The sequence below is a fragment of the Oncorhynchus gorbuscha genome, linkage group LG26 (genome assembly GCF_021184085.1).
Source record: "Oncorhynchus gorbuscha isolate QuinsamMale2020 ecotype Even-year linkage group LG26, OgorEven_v1.0, whole genome shotgun sequence".
NCBI lineage: Eukaryota > Metazoa > Chordata > Actinopteri > Salmoniformes > Salmonidae > Oncorhynchus > Oncorhynchus gorbuscha.
In genome coordinates this window covers 27,063,253-27,087,361 of record NC_060198.1, presented here as the reverse complement: position 1 = coordinate 27,087,361, position 24,109 = coordinate 27,063,253, and the positions used below count along the sequence as shown (strand labels likewise).

Sequence of the window (24,109 nt, the reverse complement as noted above, 5' to 3'; positions counted from 1 at the left end):
ACTCCCTCCATTCTCTCACTGTCTGGCTGGAGTGAGCATCCTCTCCTTCTCCAAGTCTCTCTATCCTCCACGGTCAATGAACTCGAATCGATAATATTCTTCTTTATTATTTATTATTTTTTTCTGCTCTTGTTAAAGATGTAGACATTTCAGATGTAGACATTTCAATGTGAGCCACAATAACAATATCTAAATAAACACATTTTCCTGATTTGAAATGACAATGACAATGAAATGTGTGTGTGTGTGTGTGTGTGTGTGTGTGTGTGTGTGTGTGTGTGTGTGTGTGTGTGTGTGTGTGTGTGTGTGTGTGTGTGTGTGTGTGTGTGTGTGTGTGTGTGTGTGTGTGTGTGTGTGTGTGTGTGTGTGTGTTCATGCCTGCATTCCTTGTGTGTATGTGTGTCTGTGGTGACGGACACAGCTTGGATGAAGGATTTGTTCTGGTGTGTGAAACTAATCCTAAAACTTTTAAAATATGCTTTTTAAAATAACATATATGACCTTAATTATAGGTACTACTAGACCGCACAAAATGATTAAAACAAGTGGTCCGTATTTCACAGCCTATGAAGGAATGAATGAACATTACCCACATTCCAGAAGGAATTCTGATACCTGGAATGCTGTCTGGTTGCTTCTCAGATGGTATGTTCGTGAAGTGGAGTGTGTCAGAAAACACCCGCATGGAAAACAAAACTGGCAAAGTCAGCTGACAAAATAAAAATAGGCTTCCTAGAAAATATGCTAATTTATTTATTTGGACTGATAAGTTATTGCAACAACAGAGAAATATAATGGTAGGTCCTTTAATATTTCATTTGTATATTAAGTAGCCTAATGCTACTGTTGTCAGATTAAAAACAAATAGCTAACATCGTACCACCATAGACATTAAAACCAGAATACCACAAATCTAAACCGGAAGTGAGATAGTGACCCCTTTCATGTAAAAGGTATTCCCGGAAGATACGTTTCTTCGATGATGAAGTACTAAATAGGTGAGTTAAAGGCTCAGGACTACAGTTTTCCTTATACAATTCAAACCAATTTCGCGTGGTCATTGTTCAGATGTGACATTTGTGTCCTATTTATTTATGTTTCATTGAAATATATTCATGAGAATGGGGTGTATACTGTAGCTATGTTGTAAGCTCGCTAATGGTAATGCTAAAGCCAGCGCTAGCACTGTTGTTTTCTCTACTTGTGATGCAAGCCTAAATCAATTAAATATCACCCCCAGTATTATATACTAATTGTACATGTGTGTACGTAAACGGAACATGCATGTATTGCTAAACCAGTTGTAGCTTGCCAGTTTCAGTTCAGCTGTCAGCTAGCTAACTGGTTAACTATCTATTGTAGCTAGTTAGCTATATAAGTTACCTAGTTATTGTACCGTTTTCGTACCATTTCTAAGGCAGTGATTTGTGTCGACTGGTTGGTCAAGTTGGTCACTTATGTAATGTGGCTTGCGGTACACAGGCCAGATCTCAGGGTTAAGTTGTTTGTCTGTAGGAGGGGAATTTAGCCTAATGTGTTCAGTCTTCAACCGCAATGCTAATTGATGCATTCTAAGCTAATCAATACTCTAAATAGGCCTTCTCAGAATCAGATAAATCAACAGCATGTATTGTCCATCTCTAACAGTCCAATGTTCAAAGTAACTTGTGTTTACTTTATTAGAGGGTGGGCCGGCCATCACAGTGAAGATCAAGTCTTGTTGATTGACATCTATCATCTTTGCCCTTTCCGTACATGTATGCCATTTTACTGAAAACACTGTTGTGTTAAGTTTTCCTTGTGAGGTATTTACATTTGAATTCAATCACTTTTTGACCGGACCCCTTTTGATTTGAACAAAACCGACACATATTTGCCCATGGTAGAAGTGGTCAGGACATGCCTTTTTGGACCTGAATGCCAAAACATCCAACATCCAAAGGTGCTCCAAGTTGACCCATTTTTGCATACCCCACCATACCATTAGACATCCATATCTTCATCACTGTTGAGAAACAGTTGAGATTGATATCATTTAAATGCTTACAAACAGGGTATTGGGAAATTCAGAAGATCACCAGGCAATCATGTTGTAGGATATATTGTCTAGAATAGAACATCATTATTGATGATGATGATCAAATGTTATTGGTTGCCTATACACATAATTGTGTATAGGGGATGAAATACCTCATCCCCATATTGTTATTTATCTTCTTGCTCTTTTGCATCCCAGTATCTCTACTTGCATATTGTAATTATTTCGCCTCTATGGCCTATTTATTGCCTTACTTCCCTAATCTTCTACATTTGCACGCACGGTACATAGATTTTTCTATTGTGTTATTGACTATACGTTTGTTTCTGTGTAACTCTGTGTTGTTGTTTTTGTCGCACTGCTTTGCTTTATCTTGGCCAGGTCGCAGTTGTAAATGAGAACTTGTTCTCAACTGGCCTACCTGGTTAAATACAGGTGAAATAAACAAATCAAATGTATTTGTCACATACACATGGTTAGCAGATGTTAATGTGAGTGTAAAGGGGTAAAGAATATGTACATCAAGATATATGAATGAGTGATGGTACAGAACGGCATAGGCAAGATAGAGTAGATGGTATAGAGTACAGTATATACATATGAGATGAGTAATGTAGGGTATGTAAACAAAGTGGCATAGTTTAAAGTGGCTAGTGATACATGTATTACATAAAGACGCAGTAGATGATATAGAGTACAGTATATACATATACATATGAGATGAGTAATGCAGAATATGTAAACATTATATTAAGTAGCATTCTTTAAGGTAGCTAGTGATATATTTTTACATCAATTTCCATTATTATTATTAAGTGGCTGGAGTTAGTGGTGGCTGTTTAACCATCTGATGGCCTTGAGATAGACGCTGTTTTTCAGTCTATCGGTCCCTGCTTTGATGCACCTGTACTGACCTTGTCTTCTGGATGATAGCGGGGTGAACAGGCAGTGGCTCGGGTGGTTGTTGTCCTTGATGATCTTTATGGCCTTCCTGTGACATCTGGTGGTGTAGGTGTCCTGAAGGGCAGGTAGTTTGCCCCGGGTGATGCGTTGTGCAGACCTCACTACCCTCTGGAGAGCCTTACTGTTGTGGGCGGAGCAGTTGCCGTACCAGGTGGTGATACAGCCCGACAGGATGCTCTCGATTGTGCATCTGTAGAAGTTTGTGAGTGCTTTTGGTGACAAGCCAAATTTCTTCAGCCTCCTGAGGTTGAAGAGGCGCTGCTGTGCCTTCTTCATGGTGCTGTTTGTGTGGGTGGACCAATTCAGTTTGTCTGTGATGTGTACGCCGAGGAACTTAAAACTTACCACCCTCTCCACTACTGTTCCATCGATGTGGATAGGGGGGTGTTCCCTCTGCTGTTTCCTGAAGTCCAATCATCTCCTTAGTTTTGTTGACGTTGAGTGTGAGGTTATTTTCCTGACACCACACTCCGAGGGCCCTCACCTCCTCCCTGTAGGCCATCTCGTCGTTGTTGGTAATCAAGCCTACCACTGTAGTGTCATCCACAAACTTGATGATTGAGTTGGAGGCGTGCATGGCCATACAGTCATGGGTGTACAGGGAGTATGGGAGAGGGCTCAGAACGCACCTTTGTCGGGCCCCTGTGTTGAGGATCAGCGGGGTGGGGATGTTGTTACCTACCCTCACCACATGGGGGCGGCCCGTCAGGAAGTCCAGTACCCAGTTGCACAGGGTGGGGTCGAGACCCAGGGTCTCGAGCTTGGTGACGAGTTTGGAGGGTACTATGGTGTTAAATGCTGAGCTGTAGTCGATGAACAGCATTCTCACATAGTTATTCCTCTTGTCCAGATGGGTTAGGGCAGTATGCAGTGTGGTTGCGATTGCATCATCTGTGGACCTATTTGGGCGGTAAGCAAATTGGAGTGGGTCTAGGGTGTCAGGTAGGGTGGAGGTGATATGGTCCTTGACTTGTCTCTCAAAGCACTTCATGATGACGGAAGTGAGTGCTACGGGGTGGTAGTCATTTAGCTCAGTTACCTTAGCTTTCTTGGGAACAGGAGCATGCGCAGACCTGCTGGCTGGTGTGTTTACGGACATATTCAATCAATCCATATCCCAGTCTGCTGTTCCCACATGCTTCAAGAGGGCCACCATTGTTCCTGTTCCCAAGAAAGCTATGTTATTGCGGGTGTAGCGCAATGCTTGTGTTCCTAGCTCCAACAGTGCTGTAATGTCTAACAATACACACAACAAGCAAATCTAAAAGTAAAATAATGGAATTAAGAAATATAGACATTAGAACAAGCCATGTCTGAGTCCGGAGTAAAATATTGTGCATGTGTGTGATGTATAGGCAGTATATGGATAGAACATGTAGTATATCTGAAGAATACATAGGATACAATAGTATATATACAGCAATAGTTGAATAGGATGGCCTTGACTAGAATACAGTACTGTGCATTTGGAAAGTATTCAAAGTATTCAGACCCCTTGACTATTTCCACATTTTGTTACGTTACAGCCTTGCTCTAAAATTGATTAAATACATTTTTTTACCTCATCAATCTACACACAATACCCCACAATGACAAAGCAAAAAGATTTAGAAATATTTGCAAATGTATTAAAACAGAAATAACTTATTTACATAAATATTCAAACCATTTGCTAGGAGACTTGAAATTGAGCTCATGTGCATCCTGTTTACATTGATCATCCTTGAGATGTTTCTACAACTTGGAGTCCACCGGACACCCTTTAAAATGAGCGGATTCTGCTATTTCAGCCATGTCCGTTGCTGACAGGTGTATAAAATTGAGCACAGTCACACAATCTCAATACACAAACATTGACAATAGAATGGCCTTATTGAAGAGCTCGGTGACTTTCAACATGACACCGTCATAAGATGCCACCTTTCCAACAGGTCAGTTTATAAAATTTCTGCCCGCTAGAGCTGCCCCAGTCAACTATAAGTGCTGTTATTGTGAAGTGTAAACGTCTAGGAGCAACAACGGCTCAGCCGCAAAGTGGTAGGCCACACAAGCTCACAGAACGGGACTGCCGAGTGCTGAAGGGCGTAAAATTGTCTGTCCTTGGTTGCAACACACAAGCCTAAGATCACCATGCGCAATGCCAAGCGTCAGCTGGAGTGGTATAATGCTCACCATTGGACTCTGAAGAAGTGGAAACGCGTTCTCTTGAGTGATGAATTGTGCTTCACCGTCTGACGGACGAATCTGGGTTTAACACTACCTGCCCCAATGCATAGTGCCAACTGTAAAGTTTGGAAAGCTTTCCCAGATATTCTGTTATAGCAGCAATGGGGGGGACCAACTCTGTATTAATGCCCATAATTTTGGAATGAGATGTTCAACGAGCAGTTGTCCACAACTCTTGACCATGTAGTGTGAATATGAAAAATAATCGGCATTTGTGGTTTTAGAATTTATGTTAAAGGTTTAAAAATAACATTTTATTTAACATTTTTTCAAGAAATGTTCAAATAGTTCAACTCTGTAAGCTTTTAAATTATAGCAAAATCCACCGCTTCTGGCAGCCCAGGCCAACATGAGTTCCCCCCTTATCCTGGCACTTTCACTGGCCACACCTCACCATTACTCCCTCTCGCACTGTCGCAGGTGGATCGGCCCCTCTCTCAGTAGGAATGCCGGGCGGAGTGGACTATGGGCAGTTTGGGGGGAGCCTTCCTGCCATCGCCTCTCTGAATGCGTCCTACTCCACCACTGTATCCCTCCCCTCCCCCCACTACCTGATGGTGCCCCCTGGGGAGAAGAAGGTCATCTCGGACGTCCGTCGCACATTTTGCCTCTTTGTCACCTTTGACCTCCTCTTCATCTCACTGCTGTGGATCATCGAGCTCAATGTGAGTTCACTCATTGTCAATCTATTTCTACTCATTTAATTTATTATATATACAGTGCCTTGCGAAAGTATTCGGCCCCCTTGAACTTTGCGACCTTTTGCCACATTTCAGGCTTCAAACATAAATATATAAAACTGTATTTTTTTTTGTGAAGAATCAACAAGTGGGACACAATCATGAAGTGGAACGACATTTATTGGATATTTCAAACTCGTTTAACATTTCAAAAACTGAAAAATTGGGCGTGCAAAATTATTCCTGGGTTTTTACTTTATCTTCTATAAAGTTATTTGAATGTTTGGTTTGTTAAATGTGATACGCCGTGTGTAACGTCCATTTTTATAGTTTACTCTGCTACTTGAGTCACCCTTCTCCGCTCTCTCTCTCTCTCTCCATGCGGCTTTCAACACAGCCCTAGTCCCACCCCGTCACTCAAGCGGCGTATTTGTTGTTGCATGACAACGAGACACTTTTTCGTTCAGTCTGCATGGTCAATGCAGCACATGCAACAATGTTGAGGACAACGATGTTGTTTCGACTTTGATCTTAATATAAATCCACAAGCGTTCTATAATTACAATATCAGTTTGTGTTTCTTACATCTGCAAACAATTAGTTTGTATTTTCTTAGCAAGTTAAGCTAAATCGTGTTAGCCACTAATGCTAATAACTTGTTAGCTGGCTAACTAGCTAATAAAAGTACTGAGTCGGAGCAAACGTAGCTAGCTAATACAGCCTGATACCAGTACTGGTGGAGGCTTAAATCAGCATGTTGTTTGTGCAACAGTATCTTCTAAATCAAAATAAATATGCGAAGCATGAATATGTTGGCTATATGAAAACATATTTAATGTAGCTAAATATTATAGGGTCCCCTAGGAAACACTGAATAACACTTTGGTTCCTACACTGTCACAATAACTCGTCCATGGCATTTTCATTTGTTGTCATGTCAAACAACACTGTATTCAAAGTGCCCACTATTATTTATATTCTAACTACAGAATTATATTAAACATTCAATTTCCATGATTCCAAAAGTTCACCCGTGTTTTGATCTAAATCGCTATTGCAACATTTGGTTAAAAAATACGGCCTAGTATTTTTGCCCATATCGTGGCAGTGTGGAAATTCTCAAATGAGTGCAGGAAATTATTTTAGGTTGAAGTTGAATTGAACAATATAAAACATTCCGATGGTAGAAAGACTAATTTGAAATCATTTAGAATATATGTGTTGCCACCCTAGGGTCACGTACTACCCATAAAGCACATTTAGAACTTTAGTTAATCAAAAACATAAAATACTGTAAAAAAAAAAGAAAAAGAAGTGAAAAATACCATATGATGTTTTGTCCATATCGCCCAGCCCTAGTTCAAAGGCACTTAAATCTTTTGTCTTGCCAACTCACCATCTGAATGGCATATATACACAATCCATGTCTCAATGCTTAAAAATCCTTCTTTAACCTGCCTCCTCCCATTCATCTACACTGATCTGAAGTGACCTCAATAAGGGATCGTAGCATTCATCTGGTCAGTCGGTCATGGAAAGAGCAGGTGTTCTTAAGAGTAATACACTGGATGTACAAATCATTATCACTTTACCACTTCCTTAAAAATGTGAACAAGATTGTTAGCAGCTCTGCTGGGAATCTAACAGTCTACTTTCGGTTATTTTCTCTGTGTGTGTCAGTTGTCTCATTATGACAGCGTTCCCCACTGATGATGTATGTATGTTATAGGAAGAGCTTGCCTCTGGCTACATGTTTTACGAATGGTTCTACTCTTGCTTTGTCCCACTGCAGATCCAGAACTCCATTTGGCAGAGCCTTGAGCTGGAGGTTGTCAAGTACAGCTTCCAGTCCTCCTTCTTTGACATCTTTGTGAGTGTAAACGATCAAGCTATAATAATCGGTCCGAAAGTCGTACGTTTGACTGAACGTACTGTCAAGGTTACTCGCATGCCGACCTTTGCCTTTATTGAAAGCTAAGTCAACATGGCCAGCTCACATGATCACGAAACTTGGAAGTTTTACTCTTATCTTAATTATTATTATTTTCTCCACCACAGCTCCTTGCCTTGTTTCGTTTCCTGTGTCTCCAGTTGGGTTATGCTGCTCTGCGTCTGAGGCACTGGTGGGTCATTGCGGTAAGAGCGCTCCTTGAGACAGACCTGACGGACTGGTACCTAGATGGACTGATGGTCATATGTGGTGTGCTGACTGCTCTCACCCAATACCAGCTGTTGTTTTTAACAGTGTTTCATTCTTTTAGATCACCACTCTAGTGACCAGCTCCTTCCTTGTAGTCAAAGTCATTCTCTCCAATGTGAGTGCCTCCCCCTCTCCTCTTACCAGAAACCGTTTGGACTGAGCTCCACACTTGTCTCTGTTCTGAGCCACTTCAAATTTCCACTTCTCTATTCAATAAGAACATGAGTATATTGTCAGTTTGTCTGCAGTTGACCTTTACTGTGTACTCAGCATGGTGGGGATTATACATTCAAATCTATTATGATCAGAGTTAAGCCTTTCTTCTGCCCTCTGTGTCGACAGCCTGAAGCCACACCCCCTACCATCTCTTCGCTATTTATTACATTTACATTTAAGTCATTTAGCAGACGCTCTTATCCAGAGCGACTTACAAATTGGTGCATTCACCTTATGACATCCAGTGGAACAGCCACTTTACAATAGTTCATCTAAATATTTTAAGGGGGGGGGTGAGAAGGATTACTTTATCCTATCCTAGGTATTCCTTAAAGAGGTGGGGTTTCAGGTGTCTCCGGAAGGTGGTAATTGACTCCGCTGTCCTGGCGTCGTGAGGGAGTTTGTTCCACCATTGGGGAGCCAGAGCAGCGAACAGTTTTGACTGGGCTGAGCGGGAACTGTACTTCCTCAGTGGTAGGGAAGCGAGCAGGCCAGAGGTGGATGAACGCAGTGCCCTTATTTGGGTGTAGGGCCTGATCAGAGCCTGGAGGTACTGAGGTGCCGTTCCCCTCACAGCTCCGTAGGCAAGCACCATGGTCTTGTAGCGGATGCGAGCTTCAACTGGAAGCCAGTGGAGAGAGCGGAGGAGCGGGGTGACGTGAGAGAACTTGGGAAGGTTGAACACTAGACGGGCTGCGGCGTTCTGGATGAGTTGTAGGGGTTTAATGGCACAGGCAGGGAGCCCAGCCAACAGCGAGTTGCAGTAATCCAGACGGGAGATGACAAGTGCCTGGATTAGGACCTGCGCCGCTTCCTGTGTGAGGCAGGGTCGTACTCTGCGGATGTTGTAGAGCATGAACCTACAGGAACGGGCCACCGCCTTGATGTTAGTTGAGAACGACAGGGTGTTGTCCAGGATCACGCCAAGGTTCTTAGCGCTCTGGGAGGAGGACACAATGGAGTTGTCAACCGTGATGGCGAGATCATGGAACGGGCAGTCCTTCCCCGGGAGGAAGAGCAGCTCCGTCTTGCCGAAGTTCAGCTTGAGGTGGTGATCCGTCATCCACACTGATATGTCTGCCAGACATGCAGAGATGCGATTCACCACCTGGTCATCAGAAGGGGGAAAGGAGAAGATTATTTGTGTGTCGTCTGCATAGCAATGATAGGAGAGACCATGTGAGGTTATGACAGAGCCAAGTGACTTGGTGTATAGCGAGAATAGGAGAGGGCCTAGAACAGAGCCCTGGGGGACACCAGTGGTGAGAGCGCGTGGTGAGGAGACAGATTCATAACGAAGGGGAACGAGACAGTGTTGCTTTTGTCAAGATACCTGCTCAGCGTCACGTCTCAAATGGCAGAAGCAGTAGTGTTTATTCAAATGCAATATGGCTTTCTACACATGTGTATGTTAGAGTACCAAATGTCACCCTTTCCTCCATAGTGCACTACTTTTCACCAGACCCTTTATGGGCCCTGGTCAAATGTAGTGTACTAAATAGGGAATAGGGTGCCATTTGGGATGTAGCCTATATATACACACCACTTGTCTCAGACTGACATGTCATTCCTCACACAGCTGCTATCCCAGAATGCCTTTGGCTACGTGTTGCCCATCACATCCTTTGTGGTGGCGTGGCTGGAGACGTGGTTCCTGGACTTCAAGGTGCTCTCCATAGAGGCTGGTGATGAGAGAGGTGAGTCACAGAGACATGGATACATTTGAATGGTCCAGGACTTTCCATTGACCATGTTTGTTCTGTCATTTTGCTAGATAGCACATGAATATGCTAAATAAGGTCTGGGCCCTCAGGAAATCCCCTCAGAAGCGGGAAGTGGGTTGTATTGGACAGACAAGTAGGATGGAATGATGAGATGGTTACATTTACTTCTCCCTTTATGGTCTCTGTCTCCCTCAGCCTACCTAGCAGCAGTGAACGCAGCGTCGGAGCGAGCTCCCATGATCTACCCTCGCGCTGTGTCTGAAGGACAGTTCTACTCTCCACCTGAATCCCTCGCAGGTACCACACGACATCTCCCTTCTAATTCTCAATGCCTTTCTCAATCTTCCTTGTCTGCCATATCTCTCTTTCTCTTTGTTTCACCTTTACGCTGTCTCTTACCTAACTGTAATATCCATTCTACCTGTCTGTGTGTGTTGTTGTATTATGATGGCCAGGGTCTGAGGAGGACCTGGATGAGGAGGGGCTGGGTCGCAGGGCAGTCTCCCCCCAGGAGAAGGCGCTAGTGAGCCAGGGTAAAGAGGCCATGGCCGTGGTGGAACAGATCCTGGCCCAGGAGGAGAACTGGAAGTTTGAGAAGAACAATGTGAGGGGCTCAAGTTCAGGGGCGTCAAACTCATTCCATGATTTTTGTACATTTATTTCAACCTTTATTTAACTAGACAAGTTAGTTAAGAACAAATTCTTGTTTACAATGACTGCCTAGGAACGGTGGGTTAACTGTCTCGTTCAGGGGCGGTTCGATCCAGCAACCGTTCGGTTACTGGCCCAATGCCACTAGGCTACCTGCTGCACTGAAGGGCCGAGTGTCTGCAAGTTTGTTTTTTCCTTTCAATTTGTATCCAGTTAAGACCTAGACAACTGGGTGAGGGGAGTTCCTAACTAATCAGTGACCATCATTGGTCAATCAAGTACAAGGGAGGAGCAAAAAAACTGCAGATACTTGGCCCTCCATGGAGTGAGTGACACCTGTGTTCCAGTTGCTTCTAGTTAGCTACCTGTTGTTGTACGCTGTTAGTTTCTGGGTTGGACACAAGATGGTTTGATAGTGACAGATTTACTGGATGTTGCTAATATGTTGTTGTTTCTCCTTTTGTCAGGACGCGGGGGATTCTGTGTACACACTGGAGATCCCCTTCCATGGAAAGACCTTCATTCTCAAGGTACACTGTCATCACTGTTTATTTTTGTGTGTGTATTTTTCTTCCATAACGTGTGGCTTGTCTGGTGTAAGTATTTAATGTATTGGGTTATATGCCTTTGGAAAGTTATTTTGTTACGTTACAACCTTATTCTAAAATGGATTAAATACATATTTTTCCTCAGCATCTACACACAATACCCCATAATGACAAAGCGAAAATGGGTTGTTAGACATTTTTGCAAATGTATAAGGGAAAAAAAGAAAGAAATAATGGACTTAAAACTGAGCTCCGGTGCATCCTGTTTCCATTGATCATCCTTGAGATGTTTCTACAACTTGATTGGAGTCCACCTGTTGTCAATTCAATTGATTGGACATGATTTGAAAAGGCACACGCCTGTCTGTATAAGGTCCCACAGTTGACAGTGCATGTCAGATCAAAAACCAAGCCATGAGGTCAAAGGAATTGACCGTAGAGCTCCGAGACAGAATTATGTCGAGGACCTCAGACTGGGGCGAAGGTTCACCTTCCAACAGGACATCGGCCCTAAGCACACAGCCAGGACAAACAGGAGTAGCTTCGGGACAAGTCTCTGAATGTCCTTGAGTGGCCCAGCCAGAGCTCAGACTGGAACCTGATCAAACCTCTCTGGAGAGACCAGAACATTTCTTTGCAGCAACGCTCCCCATCCAACCCGGCAGAGCTTGAGAGGATCTCCAGAGAAGAATGGGAGAAACTCCCCAAATACAGATGTTCCAAGCTTGTAGCGTCATACCCAATAAGAATTGAGGCTGTAATCACTAAAGGGTGCTTTAACAAAGTACTGAGTAAAGGGTCTGAATACTTATGTAAATGTGATATTTCAGTAAAAATAAATACATTGTTTTGTCATTGTGGGGTATTGTGTGTAGATTGAGGGGGAAAAAAACTATTTAATCAATTTTAGAACAAGGCTGTAACAATGTGGAACAAGTCAGGGGGTTTGAATACTTTCTGAAAACACTGTATATCGTATATTCAAAATCTTCCTAGACTGTTTGGTAGGTTTTGTATTTATAGCTATGTGTTTGTGTGCTGTATGTCCCAGGCCTTCATGCAGTGTCCTGCAGAGCTGGTATACCAGGAGGTGATCTTACAGCCAGAGAAGATGGCCCAGTGGAACAAAACCGTTTCTGGTTGCCAGGTAACCTGCACTATCCTCTCCTCTCTTTCTCATGACCAGTCATCAGACAAACAGGCTTAACCTAGTACAGTGAACCTACTGTGTAAACTGTTTTGATTCAGGTCAGTTGTTGTGGCCCATACGATGCCAAAGGCTGACATTGCTCTCCATTTGTTCCTTTAGATCCTCCAGAGGGTGGATGACAACACCCTGGTGTCGTACGATATCTCTTCCGGGGCAGCAGGGGGGGTAGTGTCTGCCAGGTAACGCAACACAACATGGACTACCTCGAATATGGAGTCATCCTGTTCCCTATGTAGTGCACTAATTCGGACCAGGACCCGCATAGGACTCTGGTCAAAAGTAGTACATTCTATAGGGTGCCATTTTATATAGGGTGCCAGCCCTCGTTTTAAATGTAAAAGTAATTCATGTCCTTGTATCCCTCAGGGACTTTGTGAATGTGAGGCGGGTGGAACGCAAACGAGACTGCTACGTCTCCGCTGGCATGGCAACCGACCACAACGCCAAGCCTCCGCACAGTCGCTATGTCAGGTCTGGCTTTGCCTCTAGGACAGCCTCATTTCACTGGGAACGACACTGAAAGCAGATCATGTCAACCAGACCATTCATGCTAGTTAATTAGCCGACGTGTGGTACTACCCTCCCTCTCCTCTAACTCTCTCTTCTCCTCTCCTCCCTACCATCCATCCCTCTCTCTCTTCTCTTCCCTAGAGGTGAGAATGGTCCAGGAGGGTTTGTGGTCCTGAAGTCAAGCAGTAACCCCTCGGTCTGTTCCTTTATCTGGGTGCTCAACACAGACCTCAAGGTAAGAACAGCCTGTTGAGGATGGTTTGTGTGTGCATGTTGCTTTGATGTATAGTCAGTGGGCTGGAGAAGCAGTATAACTTTCATGTCTGATCTTGTTTTGTCTCAGGGTCGACTGCCCCGCTACCTTATCCACCAGAGTCTGGCTGCCACCATGTTTGAGTTTATGGCCCATCTACGCCAGCGCATCCATGACCTACGGTCCACTCGCTAGATGCCCTCTCACTTACTTCCTGTCGGGAAGCTAGATGCTTGCAACCCACAGCGCCACCGCAGGTTTGGTGGTGTCACTGCAGATTTATGGGAACACCTACAGTTGGAAGTGCACTTGAGATTATGGTGGATATCAAACTTACTTAGACTAGAGGAAGGTCAACAGCATAGAGAATGGGAGACTGGTGTGTCTGTACTTTCACCTGTCTTTTAGACGTGAGGAGGTCTGGGACTGTCGAGATGTTCCTCCTCTCCCATGGACTCCATGTTGTTTTTAAACATGGTTACACACGTTTTTATGTAACTTTTCTGCTGTTTCTCTCACTGATTCCAGTGCTGGCTGCATTTCCCTCCAGCCAATAAGTCTAACAGTATTGAATGTGTAATGGAGGTTAGACTAGGACTACGCTTGATGAGACTTGATGAAGACCGCTAACTCAGCCTTATTCTACCGCACATTTATGTTAGCCATTGACTGGCTGTTATGCTTTTTTTCTTGTTGTTTTTCCACTGTCTTCACTGTCATTCTCTGGTCACCGGGGAAACCGATACACATGACCACATCATAAACAAAAATGTAACTGTTGGAACACAATGAACCCACAGGGTGTCCCTTTTGTCCTAGTTGATCCACTGTGATCCATTGAAGCTGACTGTAGGAGTGCTTGTAATCCTCCAGCCACTAGGGGGCGACACCACAGATCTAATAACAATGGGAGGCAACCTACTTAATGGAGCTCAAGATGGGTGGTTGTGATTACTTATCAGTCACTCATGGGTTCATAAAGTGTTTCAGATACTCTTCTGTGCCAAGCCTTTAGTGGCCTTTCTAGCTAGAGGGAATCCAACTGCCCTTAATGATGGTTGATCTAAATTGTAACTGTATTGGTAAGTGTATCACAGCCTTCTGAGATAAGCCTTTACTGCAGACCTACTGTAGATGGAGAAGTGGCAGTAAATGAATGATGTGATTCTTTATGTTAAACATTTATCATTGTGGTGGATGCAATATTGAAATTGGCTATAATCGGAGTTCTGATTCTCTGTATCTAATAAACATATGACACTTCCTCAATGGCAAAGCATGCTGCTTTGCATATCACAACCTTCAGCTATCAGCCTGCTGTGTGCATGGCGATGCAGTACTGAATGTCTGGTGTGTCAGGTCATTGAACATTATGCTTGTGAGAACTCATGTTCCCCTCTTAATGCCTTGCAGTCCTGTAAAAATACAAGTCGGACTTGTTCTGTTTTGGGCTCCACTCTATTTTAGGGCCCTAGTTATTAACAGGCTTAGCTACATCATTATTGTATCAGAACAGAAACAAAACATGTTGAACAAAGAAACAAAATGTTTTTGTTTTTTTAATGTATCTGAAAGTGAAAATATGGTATTTGATTTCCATGATGAAGAGAAAAAAAAGATAATTTGAATAGTTTGCCATCTGTGTGAGTGGGAGTTTCACACATAAACCAGTTCTGTAAATCTCTTAACTAATAATTGGGCTGAGAAAGCTGTTGGTTGGTTTGGTGCCTTTGTCATAGTGACAGAAATGGGCATACAGTGTCACTGTGACCACACTTTAACTGTTAGGGCTTATCTATTACTAGAATATCACTTGTTTGCTAAAGGTATATGTTGCAAAGGTTGCTTTATTTTCAGTTTGGTAAGTTTTCATTTCTATGATTTGTTCTAATGTTTTGAAATCATACAAACTGCTGATCGTTTACAAAAAATGTGTCAATTTACGATAGTCTTCAAATATTTTACCAGGATACTGAATTGTATTTTTTTAAACAGAAGATTAGCCCGCCTTGAATCTCTAATAAAATGTTGAAAATAGTTATTGATGAAACATCCTGACTCCCATTTCTCAGCCTTTCTAGTAAACCAACCCCTCAACCCTGTAACACAAACTGTCCAAGATGCCTGGTTGAGTAGGTTATCCTGTAGGCCTACATAGAAAAGCCTGATTTACAAAATGTACTCTTGTGATATTAGGAGGGACTCCTCTGATAAGGAAGATTTCACAGGGAACATGACCCAAACCACTGACTGTTTACCTGAGTAGATACAGGCAACACACAGGGTTTTGTCCATTAGGTGCCAAACTGAACAAAATGGACTGGAACATGGACTACCTGGACTTGTCCACAGCAACCTTTGGGTTGCTAGCTGTTCACGTTATACGGCCGGGACAACCACACTACTTTTTTTTTTTGTTGCCTTATGTAACCTTGGGTGTTATGTAACCATACCAAACGTAACACGTCATACTAATATGAGTATCCCGGATATATGTTTACTATGTTACGCCTAGTCTATGAGACCAGGCTGTCCAATAAGAAACACGTATTGTTTTAAAAAGTTTCCTATTGCATTCCCTAATGAACATGGTCACGCTCCATTTCTCAGTCTCCCTCTTTCTCACCCTGTCTACCATTTGCATGGCTCTCTGTGCGTGAGGCTGTGTTTATATCATGATTATAACACTGACTAAAGTTGGGAGCTCTGCATTAACATTTACACTACAATCTACTATGTTGTCCTTTTTTTTGCCTTTTGGATGAGTGTGGTATATAAGATACAGAATTTGGGTAGTAGAGAATTTTGTGAACCAAGCGTACCTTTAGTCTAGCATTTGTTTTTTTAAATAGGTCCATTCTGCGTGGATAGAATCTAGTCTTTTTATAATAGGAGCACTGATTATCTTGTTTCCTGATGAAACGGTTCTCTGATATATTTGCTATTTTACCATTTCCACTACGTGTAGAATACATCCAGGTTATTGACCTAGGGGCGATGACATCAAGCAACAAATATTTTACCTTGAAGAAGCTTGTTTTGTTTAAATGCAATATGTAGCCTTTTTCCGTCTGTATAGAGTGTGGTTTTAAATGGATGGGTGAAGGAGATAAGTATGTGGGTCGCAAGGTGGGGGGTACAGTAGCTAGGGCCTTGCTATTGCTGCTGGGGGGCAGAGGATCGTTCAGCTCACATGACTGGGCTGTGACTGAGTTGGGTCTTGTGTGTTCATCTGGATCTGTGGTGATGAGTGAGAGGGGAGTGACTACTCAGTGCTCTCTTTGTGGCGAGACATTCCCTGGGTCATCCTCTCTTCCAGCTTCTTTGATCCAGGAGGAAAGTCTCTGGGCCAGGATTTGGAGACCTTAGCTGGCTACCTCTTCTGGACCTCAGTCATCGGGACCTGGAATGAGAAGAGGATTCCACACCAGTATATACAGCGTGGATGTCGGATGGAGATTGGAACCCATAGATCTGTAACTTTTGTATCTGGAAACTAGTTGTTGGAAATGAACTCAACTCTCTTTAGAATGGTTTCTGTCTGAACGGGATCTTTTTCTTGAAACTCATTTTTGTCAGCGTGGAGGCAGGATCTCAACAGAGTGAGAATCGTGGGTGTTCACCAGCTCTGTGAGTGCTTGATAAACGTTTTCTCTTTACTCCTGTGGATATTGTTTTGGAATCAAACTCTGAGGGCGTGACCAGGGTTCCAGGTCCGAACCTTCATCCTACACCACTGGGTCACCTATCCTCAGCAGGGAACTGGTAGACAGAAAGAGGTGGATATAGTGCGTTGGACCAACTTCACCAGTTGGAGAGGACATTTTTTTTTTCCTTCTTACCTGTCCTGTACCTGGATAGGACTTGAGAAACGGTACCGTTATACCCTCTCTTGTTTGAAGAGTTGAACCATATCTGGACACCAGACCTTATCTGGACCTCTAACTGCTCTCACGCTATCTTCTACCGCTCTACTTCCCTCTCTCTCTCTATCAGTGATGGGGGCTGCCTTCAAGAGGTTCTGTGCTCGGTTCTGTTGCTGCTGCTGCTTTAGCGATGATGAAAGTGAGGAGGAGAAGGAGCCTTTAATCAGGTATGCAATCTGTGACACCGCGATACACTGACATATAGACTTATCACCATGACACCCCGACACACTGACATACACACTTATCACCATGACATACTGACATACACACTTATCACCATGACACACTGACATACACACTTATCACCATGACACACTGACATATAGACGTATCACCATGACAACCCATGACACCCCAACACACTGACATACACACTTATCATGTTAACCCACGACACAGTGACATACACTGACATATAGACTTATCAACATGACAACCCATGAAACCCTGACATACACACTTATCACCATCACAAACTGACATACACACTTCTCATGACAACCTATGACACAGTGAGTGACATACACATGACACACTGACATACATACTTATCACCCTGACAACCCATGACATCCTGACATACACACTTATCACCATGACAACCAAACACACTTACACCACAGGAGGCTGCTGAGGGGAGGACGGCTCATAATAACGGCTGGAACGGAGCGAATGGAATGGCATCAAACCATGTGTTTGATGTATTTGATACCATTGAACTTAGTCCATTACAGCCGTAACCACGAGCCTGTCCTCCCCAATTAAGGTGCCACCAACCTCCTGTGACTTGCATACACTTATCACGGCACACAACATAATGCTTAATAAACAAACAATGTCACAATTCCTCATGTGATTTCTCACCATCATGTCTCTCCACACCAATCCATAGGATTAAGAGTTACAGTTGAAGTCGGAAGTTTACATACACCTTAGCCAAGGATCACCACTTTATTTTAAGAATGTGAAATGTCAGAATAATAGGAGAGAGAGATTTATTTCATCACATTCCCAGTGGGTCAGAAGTTTACATACACTCAATTAGTATTTGGTAGAGTTGCCTTTAAATTGTTTAACTTCGGTCAAACGTTTCGGGTAGCCTTCCACAAGCTTCCCACAATAATTTGGGTGAATTTTGGCCCATTCCTCCTGACAGAGCTGGTGTAACTGAGTCAGGTTTGTAGGCCTCCTTGCTCGCACACGCTTTTTTTCAGTTCTGCCCACAAATTGTCAATAGGATTGAGGTCAGGGCTTTGTGACGGCCACTTCAATACCTTGACTTTGTTGTCCTTAAGCCATTTTGTCACAACTGTGGAAGTATGCTTGGGGTCATTGTCCATTTGGAAGACCCATTTGCGACTACGCTTTAACTTCCTGACTAATTTCTTGAGATTTTGATGTCTTGAGATTTTGTTTCAATATATCCACTTAATTTTCCTCCCTCATGATGCCATTTATTTTGTCAAGTGCACCAGACCCTCCTGCAACAAAGCACCCCCACAACATGATGCTGCCACCCCAGTGCTTCACGGTTGGGATGGTGTTCTTCGGCTTGCAAGCCTCCCCCTTTTCCCTCCAAACATAACAATGGTCATTATGGCCAAACAGTTCTAATTTTGTTTCATCAGACCAGGGGACATTTCTCCAAAAAGTACAATATTTGTCCCCATGTGCAGTTGCAAACTGTAGTCTGGATTTTTTTATGGAGGTTTTGGAGCAGTTGCTTCTTCCTTGCTGAGCAGCCTTTCAGGTTATGTCGATATAGGACTCGTTTTACTCGTTTTGTACCCGTTTCATCCAGCATCTTCACAGGGTTCGTTGCTGTTGTTCTGGGATTGATTTGCACTTTTCGCACCAAAGTACATTCATCTCTAGGAGACAGAACGAGCCTGCTTCTTGAGCGGTATCACGGTTGCGTGGTCCCATGGTGTTTATAGTTGCATACTATTGTTTGTACAGATGAACGTGGTATTTTCAGGCATTTAGAAATTGCTCCCAAGGATGAACTAGACTTGTGGAGGTCTACACCATGACAATTGGAGGTCTAGACCTCCATTTTTGTCAGATTTTGGCTGATATCTTTTGATTTTCCCATGATGTCCTGCAATGAGGCACTGAGTTTGAAGGTATGCCTTGAAATACATCCACTGGTCCACCTCCAAAAAACTCAAATGATGTCAATTAGCCTATCAGAAGCTTCTAAAGCCATGACATCATTTTCTGGAATTTTCCAAGCTGTTTAAAGGCACAGTCAACTTAGTGTATGTAAACTTCTGATTTATAAGTGCAATAATCTGTCTGTAAACAATTATTGGAAAAAAATACTTGTGTCATGCACACAGTAGATGTCCGAACCGACTTGCCAAAACTATAGTTTGTAAACAAGAAACAAGACTCCAACCTAAGTGTATGTAAACGTCCGACTTCAACTGTATGTCATGCTCTCCATCCACAGCCCTCAGATTTAGTCACACTAGTATAATACACAGGTGTGGAACCAACCAACAATGATCCTATCTATTGAATTGATAACAGCTTTAGTCATCCCGATGTTCCCCTGATAGACCGTGTGTGTGTGTGTGTGTGTGTGTGTGTGTGTGTGTGTGTGTGTGTGTGTCTATTTGTTATTTTGGTCTATTTGTTTCAGTCCTGACACTTTGGAGTACTTTGACCGCGAGGCGAAGAAACGAAGGGAGCAGGAGCAGAACCTATGGAGTGAGCCAGGCGACCCGAGCCACTCCGAGAGAGACGATGACCGGATCCTGTACAACCTCATCCAGAACAGGAACCAGACACGCAGGGGCTCGCTGGTACCAGAAGGGGGGGGGGGGGACACTTACTGTATGACAACAGAGATTTTGGGTTTCTAAGAGGGACCCACTGGGCACTGGGCACACAATGGTTGAATCAACGTTGTCTCCACGTAATTTCAATGGATTTTATGCGCTCTGGTATAATGTAGGCCTACATTATCCAACTAGGTACCATGCCTATCAAATCAAATGTATTTATATAGCCCTTCTTACATCAGCTGATATCTCAAAGTGCTGTACAGAAACCCAGCCTAAAACCCCAAACAGCAAGAAATGTAGGTGTAGAAGCACGGTGGCTAGGAAAAACTCCCTAGAAAGGCCAAAACCTAGGATGAAACCTAGAGAGGAACCAGGCTATGAGGGGTGGCCAGTCCTCTTCTGGCTGTGCCGGGTGGAGATTATAACAGAACATGGCCAAGATGTTCATAAATGACCAGCATGGTCAAATAATAATAATCACAGGCAGAACAGTTGAAACTGGAGCAGCAGCACGGCCAGGTGGACTGGGGACAGCAAGGAGTCATCATGTCAGGTAGTCCTGAGGCATGGTCCTAGGGCTCAGGTCCTCCGAGAGAGAGAAAGAAAGAGAGAATTAGAGAGAGCATACTTAAATTCACACAGGACACAGAATAGGACAGGAGAAGTACTCCAGATATAACAAACTGACCCTAGCCCCCCGACACACAAACTACTGCAGCATAAATACTGGAGGCTGAGACAGGAGGGGTCAGGAGACACTGTGGCCCCATCTGAGGACACCCCCGGACAGGGCCAAACAGGAAGGATATAACCCCACCCACTTTGTCAAAGCACAGCCCCCACACCACAAGAGGGATATCATCAACCACCAACTTACCATCCTGAGACGAGGCTGAGTATATCCCACAAAGATCTCCGCCACGGCACAACCCAAGGTGGGTGCCAACCCAGACAGGAAAATCACATCAGTGACTCAACCCACTCAAGTGACGCAACCCTCCTAGGGACGGTAAGAAAGAGCCCTAGTAAGCCAGTGACTCAGCCCCTGTAATAGGGTTAGAGGCAGAGAATCCCAGTGGAAAGAGGGGAACCGGCCAGGCAGAGACAGCAAGGGTGGTTCGTTGCTCCAGAGCCTTTCCGTTCACCTTCACACTCCTGGGCCAGACTACACTCAATCATATGACCCACTGAAGAGATGAGTCTTCAGTAAACTCTTAAAGGTTGAAACCGAGTTTCCGTCTCTCACATGGGTAGGCAGACCATTCCATAAAAATGGAGCTCTATAGGAGAAAGCCCTGCCTCCAGCTGTTTGCTTAGAAATTCTAGGGACAATTGGGAGGCCTGCGTCTTGTGACCGTAGCGTACGTGTAGGTATGTACGGCAGGACCAAATCAGAGAGGTAGGTAGGAGCAAGCCCATGTAATGCTTTGTAGGTTAGCAGTAAAACCTTGAAATCAGCCCTTGTCTTGACAGGAAGCCAGTGTAGGGAGGCTAGCACTGGAGTAATATGATCAATTTTATGGGTTCTTGTCAGGATTCTAGCAGCCGTATTTAGCACTAACTGAAGTTTATTTAGTGCTTTATCCGGGTAGCTGGAAAGTAGAACATTGCAGTAGTCTAACCTGGAAGTGACAAAAGCATGGATTAATTTTTCTGCATAATTTTTGGACAGAAAGTTTCTGATTTTTGCAATGTTATGTATATGGAAAAAAGCTGTCATTGAAATAGTCTTTATGTTCGTCAAAAGAGAGATCAGAGTCCAGAGTAACGCCGAGGTCCTTCACAGTTTTATTTGAGACGACTGTACAACCATTAAGATTAATTGTCAGATTCAACAGAAGATCTCTTTGTTTCTTGGGACCTAGAAAAAGCATCTCTGTTTTGTCCGAGTTTAAAAGTAGAAAGTTTACAGCCATCCACTTTCTTATGTCTGAAACACATGCTTCTAGCGAGGGCAATTTTCCAACAACAACGTTGTTGTCTTCTGTTTGTTGGGGGAATGTGCTGCTGTCTCACAGTAGGCTTACTCTAGTTGATTGGCCTGTGTTTGTGGTGATAGTTGTGTACTAGGTTAATATTGTTTGTATGTAACCCTGCACCCTTTCCCTCTGTAGGCACACCGGCGTCTGAGTGTGGACATTGAGGGTATGAGAGATCTGCGTCGGGAGGTCAGAGACAAGTGGAAGATGATCCTGGAGAATTTAGGTGAGAGAACAAATGGAAGGGGAAAAGGAGAGGAAGACAAAATTGATCAAGTCTAATCTCAGCAACCGTGAACTCTCATTGGCTCAGGATTCATGGCGGAGGCGGAGTCTCTGCTGACTGTGTCTGCCAGTGCGTCGTATGACCGTATGAAGAACGCCTCGGCGTCACGCACACTACTGCACACGCTCCACTCTGAGACATCCATCTTTAACACCCGGGAGGCCCCACCTGAGAGATACCTCTTCATCCTGGTCAGAACAGAAACTAACAGAGGGACATTTTGTATTATGGTTATAATGTCTTTCACTTCCTTCTCCAAATAACTTCCTGTTTGATGATGATGATGACTCTTATACCTCCCCTCTTCCTCTGTTTACTCTTTCTTCCTTCCCTCTTTGGGTCTTTTCTTCTTCCTTCACTATTTGTTTTTCACCCTCCATCTTCCTCTCGCTTTCCCTCCTCTCAATTCAATTCAATTCAAGGGCTTTATTGGCATGGGAAACATGTGTTAACATTGCCAAACCTCTCTCCATCTTCCTCGGTCTTCCCCTCCTCTCTCCTTTTCATATAGGATCGTCTCATATACCTGGATGCTGCTGAGGACTTCTTGGCGAAGGCGAGACGCTTCTACCCCAAGCGTGATACTGATGATGAAGATGAGGACAACCCATTAGCAGTCAACCTGCCGTTGCTACTGGCCAGAGTGAACCGCACCATGAACAGAGAAGGGAGCGACGATGAGGACAAGAGGCTGGATGAGGAAGATGGGAGCGGAAGAGAGGAGGACAACTTCTAGACGGAACAGGAGCTGCAATGGCCTCAGACAGTAGACAGGGGGCAATAGTTAGTCGATTATGTTGCAGAGTTGGGAGTATACAAGGACTAGGATGTCTGATTCTGAATATACTCTGTTGAAAATACTCTCCCAATTTGCACTAACACTAGGGGCTCTATTCAATCTGTGTTGCTGAAGTGTTACAAATTGTGCGATAGAAATGTTAAGGTAATTTCCGACTGAACAGACATATGCCGTGTATGCAGTCTCTGCTAACACGGGAACATTGCCTTCACATTTCAATCACGCTGTAACGCTGAACTTCCGCCATACAAACTGAATAGATCCCGAGGTTTGAACAAAAATATACAGCTTTCCTTTCACCTCATCAGAACCGTGATCCAATATGATTCTTTTTTTCTGTTTAGGCAGACTTAGCTGGGTCTCAGGTATATTAGGGAGAGTTTGAGGTTATCACCCTGCCATTTTTTAAAATCCATCCAGACAGTGTTAGTTACCCAACTCCCTGGGTCTGTTCATTATTGGTCTCCGCCAGGGAACACAGTGGACACAGTTAAACACAGCACTGAAACCCGTAGGGCACAGCTGTCCTGTTCCACATCAGCACTTTGTCTCATGATTATCAGCACTTGTTTTATCGAGTCACAAGACAGTCTTTTAAAACCAGTAGCTAAGATTACCTTGGAATAAATGTGTGTTAAACCAATTAAATCATTTGGAGTTGTCCATTTATTTAACGGACCATGCTTATCAAGAGGTACTAGTGTATTTTTTTGTTCATGAAGTTTACGGAGATGAGTTTAGTAACAAAATGACAACTTTGAATGAGTGTGTGTCTGTGTGAACAGTGGAGGTTGCAGTATGTGGGTATCTAATGGTCACTTTAAGTACATGTCAAGATTATGAGAGTGTTTGGGATGTTTTGGTGAGTTGAAGGGGATGCAGCATGTGTCTTTTGTTCTATTGTAAAGTTGATATGGAAAATAAAGTGGCAACCTGATACTGCAGACCAAGTTATGTGTGTGTGTGTTTGGCAGGGTTAATGTGTCCACGGGGAGCTCTAAACTCCCTGTCACATGTCGGCATGGTGTGGTCACAGCTCCAACACTGTGGCTCACCCATGCCTGCTGTGAGCCACGCCCCACAGAGATAGCCTCTGACCTGGCCC

The 24,109-nt window shown here is 43.6% G+C and overlaps 2 protein-coding genes across 3 annotated transcripts; both read left to right on the top strand.

The window, feature by feature from the left end:
- Positions 1–932: 932 nt before the first annotated feature.
- On the top strand, positions 933–15,271 carry LOC124015745 (stAR-related lipid transfer protein 3-like). Of its 2 annotated transcripts, XM_046331195.1 has the most exons (14): positions 933–998; positions 5,648–5,892; positions 7,700–7,777; positions 7,966–8,043; positions 8,169–8,222; positions 9,903–10,020; positions 10,243–10,344; positions 10,503–10,651; positions 11,166–11,228; positions 12,298–12,393; positions 12,556–12,635; positions 12,823–12,927; positions 13,108–13,201; positions 13,310–15,271. In XM_046331195.1, exons 2-14 carry the CDS (start codon positions 5,674–5,676, stop codon positions 13,412–13,414), a joined length of 1,341 nt encoding a protein of 446 aa, XP_046187151.1. In that variant the 5' UTR covers positions 933–998; positions 5,648–5,673; the 3' UTR covers positions 13,415–15,271. The 2 variants fall into 2 exon arrangements, with proteins under 2 accessions (XP_046187151.1, XP_046187152.1); XM_046331196.1 differs by lacking the exon at positions 8,169–8,222.
- Positions 15,272–15,424: 153 nt separating this feature from the next.
- On the top strand, positions 15,425–23,948 carry LOC124015746 (melanoregulin-like). Its single transcript, XM_046331197.1, has 6 exons — positions 15,425–17,093; positions 17,216–17,312; positions 19,796–19,958; positions 22,055–22,145; positions 22,233–22,396; positions 22,717–23,948. Exons 2-6 carry the CDS (start codon positions 17,218–17,220, stop codon positions 22,939–22,941), a joined length of 738 nt encoding a protein of 245 aa, XP_046187153.1. The 5' UTR covers positions 15,425–17,093; positions 17,216–17,217; the 3' UTR covers positions 22,942–23,948.
- The last annotated feature ends 161 nt before the right edge of the window (positions 23,949–24,109 follow it).

Coding starts and splice junctions, on each gene's coding strand:
- LOC124015746 (XM_046331197.1), top strand. CDS start 17,218: ATGGGGGCTGCCTTCAAGAGGTTCTGTGCTCGGTTCTGTTGCTGCTGC. Junction 17,313..19,795: donor GAGAAGGAGCCTTTAATCAG/GTATGCAATCTG, acceptor TATTTGTTTCAG/TCCTGACACTTTGGAGTACT. Junction 19,959..22,054: donor AGACACGCAGGGGCTCGCTG/GTACCAGAAGGG, acceptor TTCCCTCTGTAG/GCACACCGGCGTCTGAGTGT.
- LOC124015745 (XM_046331195.1), top strand. CDS start 5,674: ATGCCGGGCGGAGTGGACTATGGGCAGTTTGGGGGGAGCCTTCCTGCC. Junction 12,928..13,107: donor CCGCACAGTCGCTATGTCAG/GTCTGGCTTTGC, acceptor TCTCTTCCCTAG/AGGTGAGAATGGTCCAGGAG. Junction 13,202..13,309: donor TGCTCAACACAGACCTCAAG/GTAAGAACAGCC, acceptor GTTTTGTCTCAG/GGTCGACTGCCCCGCTACCT.